The following is an 18,301-nucleotide window of genomic DNA, read 5'->3' as shown; positions in this document are numbered from 1 at the left end:
CATCCTGTTTGACCCTTGGTACCCTTACAATACAAACAATGAAATTACAGCTTTGGGCTGCCGCTGCATAAACCTGTTCACAGTATTATAGAATACATGTTATTTCTGTTTTATACTACACACATGGGCGTTCCAGAGTAGGGTTCTAGCTCCGAAGCCATGGTGCCGGAGCGGAGCTGGAGCTGGAGCTGGAGTCACTGGAGTGCTCTGGGGCATGGAGTCGGTGCTGAGGTTCCGGAGCAGCCTCTCCCTTTCACATTTTTAAAAATCCTTCCTGAAATATTCAGTTTTAACATTTGAATGAACAAATCAAATATGTATATAAAATACCTACATGCAAATTCAGAAGTCATTTAATGTACATAATATTTCTGTTGCTATAAGGGGTCGTCCAAGCATATAGAGGGTCCCCATAATTGCGTAGTAAGAGGACAGTGAGTAAAAGAGTCTAGTCAAATGCAATTCGAAACATACATAGGAGGCTAGGATTGAATAATAAAATAAAGGCTTAGTGAAGATTGGTACAAAATCAAGGCAGTTATCATGTTCACAAGGTAGTGTGTGACAGACAGACCGTTAAATGAAATGTATAATGTATATGATTGTAATACGAAACATAAGACATACTAGATACTGTACTTTATAGAACATTCTATCCAGGTAACATATATTTATTATACAGCTGGAACGAACATGGTATTTTCATGTTCAGATATCAGTTCTGGATTCAGATATGTATTTTAATATTTGTTCATTTGCAAAACGTTATCAATGCCATTATATGAAACACTATTAAAGTGTAATATCCCAGAAGTAAGAAAGGCCTGACTTTAATTACAAAACAAAGGATGCCATACAGTAGTTATGGTTAAAAAAATATCTTGTGTGCACTTCAGGTAAAAACATCAAGTAGACGACGGATATTTTTTAATAATCCCTGCCATTTAAATGTCACGTGTGTAGAGATCAGGTATTTGGCAGCTAGTGTTGCATGCACAGTCGAATCTGGACTTGTGTTATTGACAGCCAGAAGTAAATAGAGGAACAAGAGTGGCTGTGTTGATCTTCTATTTGCAAAGGTGGTTGTGATACGTATTTCTCATTTCTGTGAACTCTGTCATTTCTGACTGACACAGACTTTTTTTTTCCCCCTTCATACATGTGAATAATGTTTTTTTGGATATTAGTCCCAGCACTCTGATTATTAATAATAATAATAATAATAATAATAATAATAATAATAATAATAATAATAATAATAATAATAATAATAATAATAATAAAGACTACAGGTCTCAAAATGTTACAACATTTAGGCTTATTTTTATTTTTGTAAAGTTGCCTCACAAATATACAGTAATGAGCCATATTAAAAAAAACTATTACATTTTGGTAAATGCGGCATATAAACCCAGCAGCATCTAATAAAATAATAATACTAAGTGTTTGCACAATGAACTCCTATTCAATGTATTTGAATCCTTAGCAGGTCATTGTTGGATCAGTGGTTTTGGTTCTTGGTCAATGTACTTTGAGAAAGGCTATTTTGATCTATTTGCGATTAACGGAATTACTTCACACGTAATAGGAACCAAGTTCGTACCGAGCTGTTTAATTCTAAAACAATGTATCCAATGTATTGGTTTTACTTCTGTCGTGAAAAATTCCAAAAGAGAGAATCAGCTTGGTATTCTGCGACCTTGACCTGGAGGTGAAAAGTCAAAGCTTTCCCACAATCCTTCTATATGCCAATCTACCTGTGTGACAATGACCACCAAAACCTACTTTTATGAGCTTTTATAAATAAAAGCATCATTTTAGTATCCATTCCCTGCTTTGCGGGCTGCAGATGATTGCAGGAAGCGACTCAGCGTGATGTTTTTTTCTTATAGGCATAGTTAGTTAGTTAGGAATTTGATAGGCCCAAGAAAAATTTTAAATATACACACTGAAAAATAACAGGAGCTTGCTGATGCTCCATTGCCTTCTACACTCTTGTGCGCTGGAAAGGAAACACACAGTACAAGATCCCTTTCCTCAACCAAAAGTCAAATATCATGAACTGTGACAAAAATGACACAGTTCATTATTATTATTATTATTTATTTCTTAGCAGACGCCCTTATCCAGGGCGACTTACAGTCGTAAACAAATACATTTCAAGAATCACAGTGTAAGTTCATGATAGGAAGGCATGGGAATACTTCAAACTATATAAAATTGTCTCCATCACCTCTGGAGCCAGCCTGGAGCTGGAGCAGGGGGTCTCCATCACCTCTGGAGCCAGCCTGGAGCTGGAGCAGGGGGTCTCCATCAGCTCTGGAGCCAGCCTGGAGCTGGAGCAGGGGGTCTCCATCACCTCTGGAGCCAGCTTGGAGCTGGAGCAGGGGGTCTCCATCAGCTCTGGAGCCAGCCTGGAGCTGAAGCAGGGGGTCTCCATCACCTCTGGAGCCAATCAGCTCTGGAGCCAGCCTGGAGCTGGAGCAGGGGGTCTCCATCAGCTCTGGAGCCAGCCTGGAGCTGGAGCAGGGTGTCTCCATCAGCTCTGGAGCCAGCCTGGAGCTGGAGCAGGGGGCCTCCATCAGCTCTGGAGCCAGCCTGGAGCTAGAGCAGGGGCTGCTGGAGCCAGCCTGGAGCTGCAGCTAGCAAAGCTGGAGCACGGCCAACCCTATCCCAGTGCGTATTTATTTTTCCTATTTCAAAGCCCAACTTGATTAAATCTATAATAATACTACTACTACTACTACTACTACTACTAATAATAATAATAATAATAATAATAATAATAATAATAATAATAAATAAATAGGTAGATAATTATGCTTAGTATAAACAAAAAACACAATGGCTCTTTGTGGATAACTAAAAACATAATAATCATTTGTGACTAAAGACATAAATAACTCAGGACTATGTGTTCCCTCACTCATTGCATTAGTTAGTTGTGCATGACCCATGAAGAACCATTTTTGAGATGTCTATTGAAGAAACATTTCCACTCTAGTGTCTGGCACAGATTTCAGAACATAATGTATCTATTAAACCCTTAAACTAATAAAAGCAGCCTGGAGTATAACAGAATACTCAATTGCTCTAGTGATAGAACAGTCTCTTGTGAGTATAGGCTTGCATAACTAACTTTTGTCTCTGTCACTCATTAGTTCTTAGGAGCAAGGTGTATACAAACAACGAGCCCGGTCTTCAATATATCAGTGAAGAGAAAAGGGTCATCTAAAGGGTTAATATTTGTTCTCTAGCTTCCTCATGTCTTTCCTCCAGGGCATACTCAGATGCTGTTATCCTATCTTGGACTCACAAGCATAGACAGATACACACATCCTCTAGAGCTCACATGTCTCACATGTCTTTCCCCTTTGGCATTGAGTCACCTTGCCCACCAGGGTTATCCTGATGACATCATATAAACAGCAACAACTTTGTTTCTATATCCTGTACCTCCCGTACACACGCTATATTACCACCTGCTTTCTAGTGTCATTTTATCAGGAGTATTGCATATGACATCCTCCTTCTAGTGGCAGATTGTCGATTGTTTTATTTACAAAAAGTATCCTACAATTGTGAAATTAAATTGCAACTGTGAAGCACTGATCCCAAGACCCTCATTTTCAAAGTATTTTTCTCATTATTATGCTTGTACACTTTATCTCTGGTTTGTAAAACTAAAAATTCAAAATAATTCAAAATAAAAAGTCAAAGGGAAAATATTATCAAATGCTTCAATCTAATCTCTTCAAGCCTGATGCGTATTACTAAAGATTGAATATGAGGGTAATGCATTAAATCCAGTGTCCCAAAGTGGACTTTACATACAGAAGAGATAATAGTATTTCCGTAATTATATAACCTTTCTGTCATAATGATTCCGTCATATAATATAACATGCAAAGGGAAAAGCACTTATTGGCTCACATGCAAAGCCAGCTTTTACTAAATACCCCTATACTCTTTTTGAAAATTATTTTAAAATATGGTATTTGTCCTTCAAATGATCTTTGAAATGTTTAGTTCAAATATAAGAACAACCTTTAATGTAGATGATGTAGATGTTGAAGTTAATACATAGACAAGACGCAGGTTAGTTACTTATTTCAAATTCAGCAGAATGTGTTTTGACCTGGGACTCTGACATGTCATACAAACTGAGATCGTTTGCACCAAGCCAGTCATATTGGAGATAATTTATAAATGGTGATTTTACAAAACTTGAATTGATCAGGATTGAGGTGCGCTCATGGAGCTAGGAGGGGAAGGCTCTCATTGAGCCTGAAGCCGTTCAGATCTAGGTTTGTATCATAACGGACAATGTGTGTTTCACCCTTACAGACGCCTTGTGGATGCAGAAGATGAGCTCAGTGATATCCAGTCTGACTCTGTGCCATCAGAGGTGCGAGATTGGCTTGCTTCCACTTTTACCAGACAAATGGGGTTGATGCTCAAGAGAACGGAGGAGAAGCCAAGATTCAGAAGCATTGTTCATGCTGTTCAGGCTGGAATATTTGTAGAAAGGTACAAACTATTACATCTGTATGCATTGGTGTTGTAAATAGAAGTACCTTAGTTCTGCAATTTGACAAACGTTTCGGTGAGACATAAGACATTAACAAAGACTTATTCCTGTAATTTCTTTTCAATACTACTGTATATTTTATAATCAAGTGTTTAAAGTTATAAGCACAATGACTAAAACTGTACCACTGACATAGTAGGTATTTTACTTATTGAAAGCAAAGTTGTAATATACAGCAAAGAACATAGGTTCACCTGTAATTTTCTATCCATATTTGGTAGGGGTGCATGCCTAGGGCCATTTTAGCATTCAAGTCCTGGTATTTGTTCTAACCATACCCAAGTTACTTAATATAATTAATTAAACCACTAAAGTTAGTTTTTTAATTGAGATCAAATGCAGTATATTCAGGTGTGGAATGACCCGATAACAGAAATCGTAACCACTGATATACAAGATAGATCAGACTATGTGCATTATACGATATTATTCAGATTTCATCCAGAAAACTTTCTTTGAATTTTTTATGTGGGGTCATTGCCAGTCAGTTTGTTATATAAACCGACCCCCAAACCATTGACAATCTGAAGCACAACATACCATCAGGATTAAGAAACATCAGCCTGGTGTTCCTCGTTCTGTATGGTGCATTGTGAGGTATATCAATCTGAACAGCAATCGGAAATTCCCAAATCATAAACAGTGCCTAAAAAAAGTTTGGTATTATTATTATTACAAGCATAAGGGAAAATGTATAATTTTGGCAATCATCCTCACTGACAGATTCTCCTCATAGGTATGTAGTACCTGCTTCAGCACTCCAGCACATTGCTGTTTACTTTCAAACTGGTTCAAGTCACCTTCCCTGTAGTCATGTTCCTTTTTTTCAGAAACAACGCTGGAGAGAATGGGAAATTAGAAAACAGCATTACACCAGCAGTACATGTATACATTCAAGCAGTGTCATCCATGCTTGTTAATCACTAGATATAGTCATTGCAGAGTAAAAGAAAACAATTAACAGAAAAACTAATTATTATTAAACCATAACCTACCTTTCCTGTATGTATTCCTTAAAACTTACTCTGTGCATCTTTCACTTATTCAGAATTAGCCCCCAACATGATTAATTCATGAACAAATTGTACCAAAATATACATTTCAAATACTGATTTTTCACTGCTGCTTTTAAATATATTTTTGTTTTTTCTTAGGCTGGTTTTCTGTTCCATTTTTAAATCAAAGCTGCAAAGCCATAATAAAACAATACATATCAGGAATGAGTCACACATTTGGAGGCATGATATATTCTTTTGGCAAGTTCATCTATGTGGTTAGGGTAACACATTCATACCACGCTACCTCATGAGAATATCTCATTCTTTCATCTTCTGTCAAGATGCTGCTGTGTGTACTCTTCAGGCTCATTGTAATCCAGACTTTTCTGCTTTTGAGGCCTATTGAGTTATTCTGATAAATCTATATTGACAATGATAACAGTTGCTGCTTCATGTGGCTGTAAAAAAAAAATGGCGCATTTAGATGTCTTAATATACTTTTGATCGAGCAGCATGCTTTACAGATAACCTGTCATCCAATTCTGCCAAAGATAGAATGTATACCATTTTAATCCTCTATACTTAGATATATCACATATTTCCTGTGTACAAATTACAAAGTAAAAAAAAAAAAAACAGCTTATTTCATGAGTGAGTGTTTAGGTTATGAATGTATCATGACCTGCTATTTTTTCTGCTATGGCACCAGAATATCAGCTTTGACAGGGTGCTGAAATCGCCCCATTTAGAGAACATTCCTTTCCTTAAAAAATGTCAAAAATGTATTTATTTATTGTTTTATATCTTTTTGTAAAATAGCCCTTGTTGTATAAATGGTGGCAAAAGTAGAAATAAATCAGTCACAGATTTCTTATTTCATCTACCCTAAACAGAATGTACAGAAGGACATCAAACATGGTTGGACTAAGCTACCCGCCATCTGTGATTGCAGTGCTAAAGGTATTAACTGAGTCATTCAAATCCTTATAGGTCAGCTAAAAGGGGTCCATAGATCATAACTATGGTAGCAATTGGTAGGGAAGATTTATTATTTAGATTGCATGCAGTCCTCCTTTACAGTTTTCAAAAAAGCCCTTATAAAATAGCAACTTTCTTATTTCTTTGTAAATATAAATAATAGAAAACCATATGTATTTTGTAATGTACAGTATATGTTGTACATACCCTAGACATACTGTATCACACAAAACAGGCAAGGCTGGAGTGATTGGCTACATGCCCCCGCTCCACACAATTACCCATCAAGGTAAGGTAACATGATGGTTTCCAATTCTACATCTTAACAATATTAAACCAATGAACAATAAAAAGGTTTGTATACCAAATGTATGCCTGGATTTATAGTTGCACAAAGGAAGTTTGTGTTTGTGGGAATACTATACTGGTGTCTGCAGTCGTGGTATTGAGGGCGAGGCAGCTAGTTGCACAGTGGGTTGAGTGTGAACTTGGCTTGACCTCCTCATTACCATTAAAGATGTTATAAACTTCAGTACCTAGTCTTTCTTTTGGAATATAATATGGTTAAATAAAAAAGATTATTCTCTGTGATTTTACATACATTCTCATACAATAGTATAATTTGAAACAGTTATTTCTTGTCATTATTTCTTCTCTACCTTTCAAAGGTTTGCTCTGCTGCCACCCTGCTCTCGATTCATAGCCACACACACACACACACACACACACATTAGATTTATGCATTTTTATTGCTCATTGAAAGTGCCTAGAGGGAATTGGCAGTCACCTGTGACCAAGATTGAACACACAAGCAAACTTCCAATTTAAAGATTTCAATCTTTAATGTGCAGTAATTCAAATGTGCAGCAGGACTATGCAACAAAGTTTTCAAAAAACATACTATAAATTACTGATGACTGGGGGCTGTGCACAGTGCTATTACTATGTATTATCACTTTAAATGCTTTCAACTTGCCCTGATAGATTTGCTACTTCAGAAGTCTGAAAAAGTACCATTATGCCTAATAATATGAGAACCTAGGTACTGCCATAGCGAGACTGTGGTAGGGGGCTAAAAGTTTGGGTCTATGTTTTGGCATGTCTGCAAAACCAAATATGCAGAATATTTAGAGGGTCAGATGGAAGCTGTTTCTGGACATTTTAGACCTTATAAATCACTTATCTTTTTAAGTGACTGTATTTATGTATAAAGGAAACTGTTCTTATTTCCACAGAATGTAGACAAGTGGTCTTTTGATGTATTTGCACTAAATGATGCAAGTGGAGAACATGCACTAAAGTTCATTTTTTATGAACTTCTCACAAGATATGACTTAATCAGCCGTTTTAAGGTAAGCTGATTCATACCTGTATCAGTTGAACTCACTGGAGTAAATAGGCAATGGCTACACCAAAAGGAAAATGTCACAATATCCTGTGAAGGGACAACTTTTAAGTTACATGAAAATAAAGTTTAGCCAGGTGCTCCATGTAAACACTTGTATCAATCAGAATTAGGCTTTTCCACTGCAGGTTTTGTTCAATGTTTAGGTAATGTTTGTGCCCCTTGTTATTTCGGTACCTGACGTGCACATAAACAAGTGAAAATAGTATTGGCTAGGATTTAGTGAAGGATCCTTACAAAGTGTACTGCAGTGCATATACATTTTACTGTCAACATGACTTAATTGTGAATTTACAGAAGTTGTGAAATACCAAGCAACCACTGTGATTAAATGATTAAGTACTTTAGTCTTGGTCTTAGGTTTAACTGGTTCAGTTTAATAATTAAGGATATCAAGACCTTGGCTAGATGAACCAAGGTTGTCTTCCCTCTGAATTAGACACACAACTTTAAAAGACTGTAAAAAGAGATGATAAACAGGACACATACAATGCCTATACCGAAACACATTGGGATTGCTTTTCGAGTAGCTAGATTTTTCTTAGAAATATTTTTTTAAACTAAACTTCAACTCTGTCATTAGATTTTCTTTGAGCTATACAGAATAAACTCCAAATCCTTGTCACAAAGAGTGGGGAGAGCCTTCATTAATAACCTCCAGTCATAGCCATAGTCTGAGTTGAGTGTGAAATCGTAACATGGGCTCACCTTCTAGATTCCACTAAAGATTTTAGAAACTTTAATTCAATCTTTGAAGAGAAACTGTTGGCTGGGTAAATGTAGTTGCCCCAATATGCAATGTATTCTGTACACAAGATAATTACTGTACTGTAACTACATAATTGTGGTGCTGGCAGGTTTAAAATTAAATGGGATACAAAAAGGAACACTTTATAAATGTGGTGCTTGAATCTCAGCATCTGTTAATGGGAACCACTGACCGATTATACTGGTGGTTATTAAATGTATCAACGTTAAGTATAACAATAGCATAATGTTTTCCTTATTACCTAACATCATATTGAGCTAAATAACCTTTACTCTATCATATAATGGACTGTAATTAACAGATACTGTACATCTACAGTACTCAGTGCTACACTGATTAATAACACATTTTACAGCCATAATTTACAGGTGGCCTGCCGGGTTGCATTTGTTTTATTTATTTTCGTTTTTTGAAAACAAAATGAAATGCACTATACCTGTAAACAAGTTGAAAATCAAAAGCTTATGCAAAGTGATTTTACTGAGTTGTCTTCTGAAATATTACATTTCATAATACTGATATTGAGTGCAAGTATTGATATAATCTTGTGCACAAATTGAACAGAACAGCATGTGGTGTTTACACAGTTTCTATACATTTTTTATCGCACGAAAAAACACATCTTAAATTATACCAACTAATGGACCAAAATGCTTGTTTGCTGTAAGTAAAAGGCTGAACAAAATGCTGGTGCCCCTGACAGAAGTCAAGCCCATTGTGACTGGTGTTGCTTATAAAATATATAATCCAAACACTTTGTCTGGAAGGAACTTTTCCTTGTGCTGTTTTCCTTAGAGAATAAGTCCAATTACTCTAACAAAAATAAAAAAAAAACATTTTTATGTTGCTTGTTTTAGATTCCCATTTCTGCTCTTGTATCCTTTGTTGAAGCCCTTGAAGTTGGATACAGTAAGCATAAAAATCCATATCACAATCTTATGCATGCGGCAGATGTTACCCAGACCGTGCATTACCTCCTATTAAAGACTGGAATGGTGGTAAGTACTGTAGGGTAGATTTATGCATAACATGCAAATGTTGTTGCTGTTGTTGTTGTTGTGTTTTTAAAGGTTATCAAAGCCCTCATTTCAAAAGTGTTTATTCTGTGTCGGTATGTGATACTAGGGAAAGTGTCATTTCATAGTCATGTTTTTTAAGTGCGGGTGGGATATCTGTTTTTGTCTGGCACTGTTCTCCTAGATAATGTTCTCCTCTTCAAATATATTATAAAGTGCAGTGGTACCACACACATTATACCTTTATTACTAATGCAGTACTAGGGTGAATCATTCTTCTTTTTACACCAACAATTGGGTCTTTGGCCTGGTGCTGTCTTGACATTCTGACTTTTTCCATATATTTTTTAATGTCCATCATGCAAACATAACTATGGAGTCTGCATCGGTAGTAAATAAATAAATGTGAATGGGGGACGGTTATGTATTCAAAAATACCAAGACATTTAGTGAACAAAGGGTCTAAGCGGTAGATTTAATCAAAACACTACCTTCAAAAACAGTCAATCAAAAATAATAAGTAAGGCCTTGAGAATTTCACAGGGAGCTTTGAACAAGATTTCAAAGAGATCTAGGCTCTGGAATTTGCAACAATGAAACAATCATCCTGTGAAAGGATAGGGTCACAGCCAAGGATGGTGAATGTCAGGAATCAGACCCAGAGACAGAAGCTGAAGTTTAAAGGTGCTGTTGAACACATTTATGATACAACGCACCAAAGAAAAAGGCACAAGGGCCAAAACAAAAGGTTTAAACAAACACTTGTCAGGTTGGGCATTCGCCTTCACTGACCAATACATCCCATATCGCCAATACAGCATAACACAGCACCCATGTAACTCTCTCAAACAAAGGATTTCTGGCTTTTTATATACAGTGGTGGCTGGAGCTTAATCATCAATTTTTCAGTTATTCACTCCAGCCACATTCTCACGTGGAGTTGGCAGGGAGAAATTAAATTCCCTGCCAACTCAACACAACCCATGAGCAGAACCTCTGCTCTGTCACACATCCCATTACCACATTATGAGTAAACAACTATGACACAACTTGAGTAAACAACTTTCACACAAAGAATGTTTTAAGAGTCTACTGGCACAAGCATCTGATTTAAATTTACTTCCTTGTAAACACATATTCATTGAATGTTTTAAAGAAGGCTTTTTCAATCATTTTCAGGGGATACTTCTTCTTCTTCTTCTTCTATATATTTGTTTAGGACATAGGCAATGCCATTTACAGTGCCATTTTTTTCAATGTAGTATTGCTCACTTCCTGAAATGTGTTTTTACTATACTAGCCTCTTTTCAGACGGCACTTTTTCTGCTCTTTAAAAATCCTTTTACCTGTTTGAGCAATGTTTAAAAATCATTTTTAATGGTTGCAATATGCTCTTTAAATGTAAAATGATTTGGTCAAAACGCTAGCTTGCTATCAAGGGCTAAACCCAGTTACACTGTTAAATTCCAGTATGAATTTAACATTTTACAGTGCTTTGTGAGGCAGTGTGGTGTAGTTAACAGCAGTTCAACTGTTGGATAAAACAATGTAAGATCTTTTTGTATAGTAGCTTGTTCTTGTCCTTGGAATTTGCTGGTCTTCTCTTGCTGGTGCTTTTTATGAAAGCCAGTGTGATATCACTGTCATATTTATTTTAGATTATAGGCTATTATATATTGCCGTGTTTTCAAGTGTCTGTCTACTGAAGCCTTTAAGGAATGATCTAAAGATAAATGACAGATTATGAAAAACATAGTGTACATAGATGGGTACTGATATATGGTATGCTTTTGTCACAGACAGGTTTTTTGCTTTTTCATTTTTTCCTAAAACAGAAAGTCTTATCGCTCTCAATTCATACACAATAATCATCAGCCAATAGTAAATGTGTTAATAACTTAATTATTCTTTGGATCGATTTTAAGTGGTGCCCATTTTTGTGAATGTGGACATCCTTATATAATTATAAGGAAGTGCCTATGACTGATTTTGTGTTTTAATAATAATAATAATAATAATAATAATAATAATAATAATAATAATAAAGGCATGCAACAGGGAAATAACATGGCTTATGAAGACCTCGATAAAGACATTGAAATAGACTTAATATTTGTAGAAGGGACAACTGAATCATTGAGATGAAAAAGCATATATGTGCAGTTTGTGTTAAGCAGTGAAGCTGGTTCTCCTAGCTTTAAAGTTAATTCAGTTGGCCACAATGTTGCTGCCAAAAACACAGATGGATATTGTAAGGTTTTAACGTATTACGCAGAGGATTTATATGGTAAAAGGTAATTCAGTACATTCCAAGAAAAATCTAACTGGATTAAAACTTCTGAAGACAAACATTATAGCTCAATAGCTACAGTATAATATCAAAACGGATGACTAGATAGCCTTTCTAGGAAACATACTGTACTGTAGATCACTACCACCCTAAAGGAATATTAAGAAGCAATCATGGAATGGTCACATATCTGTCCAAATAAATCTAAGAACCTTGCAGGCTTGACATGTCAAATCAGTGTCAAATATTGTAGACTCATATGTTACCTTTAAGGTGGAGCAGGGGGTAGCGCCCTGAGCTTTCACTGTGTAGAACAGGGTTTGCATCTGTGTTTGGTATGTGCTTTTCTTTCTCATTATGAAAATCTAACAAAATAAACAGCTGGTTGACCCGGAATCATCCAGTGTTATCTGTGCATGACCAACAAACATATGTGCTCCAGTGAGGGAACTCTTTTCTGAGAAAAGATTTAGGTTTCCATTTAATCAGCAAACAATTTGTGAGCCACTGTCCAGGAAAGTATGATAAATGTGATTAAGCTATGTTACATTCTAAAATAAATAAAATTGCCAATTTCACTTGATTATCTAACCCCATTTTGCCTGTGTTCAAAATCACAACATGGGAGATGTGGCACAATACAACACATGCACTTTTGAGTTTGCACATTTTATTCCATTTTATTTTGTTGGTGTTTTCAAAATTGAGCCTACTAAGTATAGATTCAATATATTGTTCTGTTTTACGCTTCTAACCTGAGTGGTACTGTACATCAGTGTTAACTTTAAACATTTAATCATGGGGCTCCTGAGTGGCGCATCCGGTAAAGGCGCTCAGCGTGGAGTGCAGCTGCAGCGTCTCTGGTTGACGGCACATGCTTCGGAGGACAGCGTGTGTTCGTCTTCGCCCTCCCAAGTCAGCGCAGGGGTGGTAGCGGTGAGTTGAGCCTAAAAATAATTGGCCATTCCAAATTGGGAGAAAATAATAAAAATAATTGGCAATGACTAAATTAAAAAAAAAACAAAAAAAAAAACATTCAATCATAAGCTACATAACTGTACTAAAAAGAAAGCAAAATGAGGAAGATCACGCTGATGGAATTCATGTCAACTGTATATAGTGATTTTGTTCTGTTGTTTTTCATTTGTAAACCTGAAGGTTATGGATTGTATATCTTCTCCATCTTCGGGTGTTGGTTCAGGGAATTACCTCTTAAGGCTGTCTCATCACACTGTCATTTCCCTGAAACCTTCTAGGTGATGGAACCAAAGAGTGTTTAATGTCATTTTCATGTGGCTTCTTAGGGCTGCTTCAACAAGGTCAGAAATTCATTGTCATGCTTTCAATGACATCTGCAGGAATAGTGTCACTGGGAAGGACGAGGGATATTCAGTACAGCATCTCAGCATTCAAGGTTGTACTGAATTGATGTTAGAACTCACAAGCCTGAAAGAGAAGGCATGGATGCAGTGACAGATTAGCCAGATAAGCCACCCAGTCTCACTGATTGTAAAATGTTAGAATTTGGCCGCAATTCAGCTGCAGCAATGTCCAAGTATGTAAGTCTGTTAGATGCCCGATGAAACATGTTGATAATATACTTGGTTAAACACACTACTGTAAGTGGGAACTGGTGTGAAAACAACATTTCCGGAGTATGAATTTCACAAAATGACACTTCTAATTAGAGACACTTAATGTTGTGTTACAAAAATCCATGATATTTGCTCTATCTTTATGGACATGTCTGAACAATACATATCACAGGTGTGCAGCTGAATTATGTTGTGGTAAGGGGAAGTTTAGGAGCAACAGTTCAGATCAGTAGAATATACCCCAAGGTTATCATGTCTCCCACAGAGGTTTTGTTTATTTATTCAAGAGTCAAATCCTCTCCAGATACAAAAAAATGACTTATTGTAAAAGGGGTTGTGGGATCAGCTGAGAGAACATAGAGATAGAGGGTTAATGGGTTATACTGACACACTGATGGCACACAAAATTTTCCAAAAATGACAATGCTTGTAATACAAGTGATAGCAGCCTCTGCACGTCAGTTACACACATGGACTGATATGTGATACTACAAGTGATAAGTGTAGAACCCTGTATTTAACACAAATCAGACAAAAGTTTTCCGAACAAGTCCTGTACAAGGAGCTCTACGCTGACTAAATCCTATACATAGCTGGGCTTAAAAACCTTTTCTGTACAGCTGGAGAGATTCAAGCCAGTCAACTTTATGATGACTTTTTATTTATTTATTTTTTTACCGGGAAATTAACAGCTTCCTTTTGTCAGAAGCTCCTTTTTATCAGCTAGGTGTCCCTAACACACAGTGCCCACTGCATGAGAACACAAGGCAGCAATTTAAGATCTTTAAGTATACTCTTACTGTATCCCATGTGATGCTAATGTAGCCTGACAGGACAATAACTGAGAGGGTTATCCTCATATCATCTACCAAATGCATGTCTTTCACTACAATAACCATTTGCATCTTAAGTGCATAGGCTTTGCTTCCTACACTTTTCTTAGCCATGAGACAAAATTGCCATATGCCAGTCCAAATGATGGAAACCTGTTATTAATGCAACTTGTGAAGGGCTGTAGGGGAGAGGCAATGATGTGCAGTTTGACTTGTCAGCGGGGAAGTCTGCCTTCAAAGACAAGGTCCTAAATCTTAAGAAATTGACGCATTTATCTGATTGTTCTATAATGTGTTTTGCAGCACTGGCTGACTGAGCTGGAGATCTTAGCTATGATTTTTGCTGCTGCTGTCCATGACTATGAACACACTGGGACTACAAACAACTTTCATATTCAGACCAGGTAACAGCTTTGCATACAAAAAAGAGATAAGTGATTCATTATTATTCATAGTGGGAATCACACTAATTGATGCCCCAAGGGACAGTGTGAGGTGTGTGTCAAAAAAACATTCAAAACAACCAGAAATGATGTTAGAATAAGTTTAATCTGCACGGTCAGAATAATAAAATAAAGTGCTTGATGCTTTTACATTTGTCCGTTCTTTGACGCGTGTGCTTCTTTTGATAGTTTGTTGCCATTTCTATAGTTGTTCACATTTGTTTGCAGTTTTCAATGTATATCAAATTCCATCTTAAGTCTTCATTTTTCTAGTGATTGGAGATACTCAGGAGGTTTAGGCAGGAAGTGTATATTTTAGGAATGCATCATTGTAACGGGGAGAGATCTGTGCTGACTGTCTGGTGCATGCGTGGTTCTGAAGGAAGAGGGCAAAAGTCTCGCAGGATCTGCCTGTCAGTCATGGCGATGACATGGAGAGGTGGGGAAGAGGGTGTGTTGACTTCCCCTCTCTCTAAGTGGCTGAGAGGCGGGCCTTGGGGGATTGCTCGGCCCATAAGTACTGCGCTTGGTTATGCATTCGGGTGGCCATGATGGGGCATACACAAAGACGCTGGCTGAGAAGGCCAGTGTAAACATAGACCAGGTAGGAATGCCAGTAGTTGGAGCAAGTGACCAAAATAGGCAAGCACGGCTGAGGAAGACAGCCAGCCTAGAGAAAGAAAATAATATAGAAAATAATTGTTACGTACCCGAGGGGACGTATATAAGTAGAAGGGGAACCTTAGCCACCCCAGTGTATAGTGCTTAACAGCATAGGACGGAGACTTGAGCTGACCGGCTTAGCAGCAGTGGGGGCACTGTGTAAGCAGCACCTTTATTTTGTAGTTTTATTACTGTGTTTTATTTTCCCTTTTTTTTCGCCTTTTGTTATTTATTATTTCAGAGCACCTGTGAGTACGTCAGCATTTAACTGTTTACCAGTATTGGTATTTCTGTGGTCCTGTTTACCATTGCCGGTATTCAGGCCATGGGCTCTGCGGGCTAAAAGAATATATATATATATATATATATATATATATATATATATATATATATATATATATATATATATATATATATATAATAATAAAACTGGGCACCGGTGCGGTGTTTTCAAGTAAACCTTCTGTTTCCCGTGTGTGTCAGTGAATTGCCCACCACCCTTCCACAATCATCACAAGTGTTTAAAAGTTTAAAATCCTTATTTAGCAATAAACACTTTTTTACATGTTTCATGTTCCGAGACATGTTTAGTGTTTTTAAGGATAACATAGTGTGACAGACTTTCACTATTGGTTAATTTTTGTGATGTGTTTAATATATTAAGGAAAATGATGAAGTAAACTACTTAATTACAATATTCTCCACAACCTATTGTCTAATACCATATTGAGATCTTCACGTTTAGAGATTGTAGGCTCATATTCAAGCCTCAACAAGGTAACATGTGCCAAATATGATGTATGGCTTTTGTGAAACAGCAATCATTTTTATCCTTGATTGTAATCACACTTATCACTCTAACCCGAACCCTAAAGCTTTTACACATGTGAGTACTGCAATTAATACATGGATATCTACTTGCAGATCGGACTCAGCTATTCTATATAATGACAGAGCAGTGCTAGAAAATCACCATGTAAGTGCGGCTTACCGCCTCCTGCAGGATGACGAGGAGATGAACATCTTCTATAATCTGTCAAAGGATGACTGGCGGTAAGGGAAGAGAAAAACAATCAGCGATCACATGGTTTCATGTTGTTCTTTTAGCTGTTGCACCAGGGTGACATAGCCACAAATGGAGCAAGTCATTTTTCTTTTTAATGTTTTGCAAATTTGGTGATATAGTATTATTGAAATATGAGGGACTAATAAGCAAAAGCTGAAGTGAGAAGACATTGTTTACCTAAATCCTTAACATGAAGTACTTTAAGACACAGCCCACTGTGCAAACTTATGTGTCGGTTTTGAGATATGGACTACTGTAATTGTTAGGACCACCACTCATGTATGAAGCTGTAGGTCCAGGTTCATGTCTCATCTCAGGGATATTAATCAAAACTAGAACTATAAATAGTAGCTTGCTTATTTTCAGTCAGGGCAGTAGCTTGCTGATCTTCCATCACTCCTCCTTCCATAAATGGTACAACCTTGCACTACAGTACTTAAACCTACCGTTATTTATTTAACTGTCACATGCATTCATACAATATGCCCCTACCTCCTCCTCGTCTGCTATCTCAGCTGCTGGCTATGATACTGTGCATACCATGGCTGTCCCAGAGGCATTAGTGTGCTAGACCTGCTGATTATTAAAAAAATGAATTACATGCAAATATCTGCTTTCAGCAGGTGACCCATTAACTGAATCAGGAAAACCTGAATGATGTGTGCCTTCAAGAGAGTAACGTTTGAAATAACAGCATTCAAACATATGGTTATGCAGTTCTTTTGTGAGACTTGATTGCTGTCAATGCATTTCTTTAAGATAGTGAGTCTTAAGTTGAGGGTTTAAAAAACTAAAACGTACTTCTTATATTATATACTGGTATCATGGTACTAATTTTTTTTTTTTTTAGAATGTAATCCTAGAAAGGAAGACTGAACCAGGTCAAAAAGCATCAATGCTTGTGTGCAATACAGGGTTATTGACTAAAACCTTTTTTTTTTATTTTTTCCCTATACCTCAAATAATAGAGAACTGAGGGCTCTGGTGGTGGAGATGGTCCTGGCTACAGACATGTCCTGTCACTTTCAGCAAATCAAGGCAATGAAGAACTCCTTACAGCAACCTGAAGGGTGAGTCATGGCAAGCCACGGCAAGTTCCCTTTGTGGAGACATTTTCTCATTTGTTAATTTGTCACTGTACTGAGCATAATAATACCAGTCGAGAGGGCTGCACTTCCACTGACGTTCTTCAACCAATAATAATGGGCACATCTTCAAACAGCTTTGGAACTGAGCAAGAGCTCTTTAAAAAAAAAAAATACCGGGCCCAATTTTGCCACCTGCTAAAACAATGGAACGCAATGTGCAAACACAAGACTGCATTGCGTCAAAGCATGTCTCTCATGTTGTTATTTTAAACACAGCAAACACAGCTGGACAGATTTGGTTAGCTCTGGCCAATCCATGAAAAGTGGGAGGCAAAAGAATGAGCAACTCAAGAGAAACTGACTTCTTCTTTAATGTGGAATACTTCTTACAGCATATGCATTTTCTGTGTTTTTTCGATAATAATAAACATTCAACTATTTAACAAAGAGGATAACTTTTCGTCTTACAATTGACAAACAAAGATTTTTAATTAAAATAATGTGTATACTTAACTTGTTACTTTTTAGTTTTCTCTACTTTGTCTCCTTATTTGTATCCCCCACAA

At 36.9% G+C, this 18,301-nt stretch overlaps 1 protein-coding gene across 4 annotated transcripts in view; it reads left to right on the top strand.

Annotated features, from left to right (window-relative positions):
- Positions 1 to 18,301, top strand: part of LOC117400629 (dual specificity calcium/calmodulin-dependent 3',5'-cyclic nucleotide phosphodiesterase 1C-like) — a 185,425-nt gene that overhangs the window by 152,258 nt on the left and 14,866 nt on the right. For all 4 annotated transcript variants that reach the window (XM_034000843.2, XM_059023082.1, XM_034000842.2 and 1 more), the window contains 7 exons: positions 4,348 to 4,530; positions 6,483 to 6,549; positions 7,803 to 7,919; positions 9,599 to 9,739; positions 14,779 to 14,879; positions 16,506 to 16,634; positions 17,616 to 17,717. In XM_034000843.2, the coding sequence (XP_033856734.1) occupies positions 4,348 to 4,530; positions 6,483 to 6,549; positions 7,803 to 7,919; positions 9,599 to 9,739; positions 14,779 to 14,879; positions 16,506 to 16,634; positions 17,616 to 17,717 (840 nt within the window). The remainder of the gene's footprint in view (positions 1 to 4,347; positions 4,531 to 6,482; positions 6,550 to 7,802; positions 7,920 to 9,598; positions 9,740 to 14,778; positions 14,880 to 16,505; positions 16,635 to 17,615; positions 17,718 to 18,301) is intronic.

The sequence above is a fragment of the Acipenser ruthenus genome, chromosome 4 (genome assembly GCF_902713425.1).
Source record: "Acipenser ruthenus chromosome 4, fAciRut3.2 maternal haplotype, whole genome shotgun sequence".
In the NCBI taxonomy this organism is placed as follows: Eukaryota; Metazoa; Chordata; class Actinopteri; order Acipenseriformes; family Acipenseridae; genus Acipenser; species Acipenser ruthenus.
Note: the sequence above shows the minus strand (reverse complement) of the source record. Positions and strands in the feature narration are given on the sequence as shown.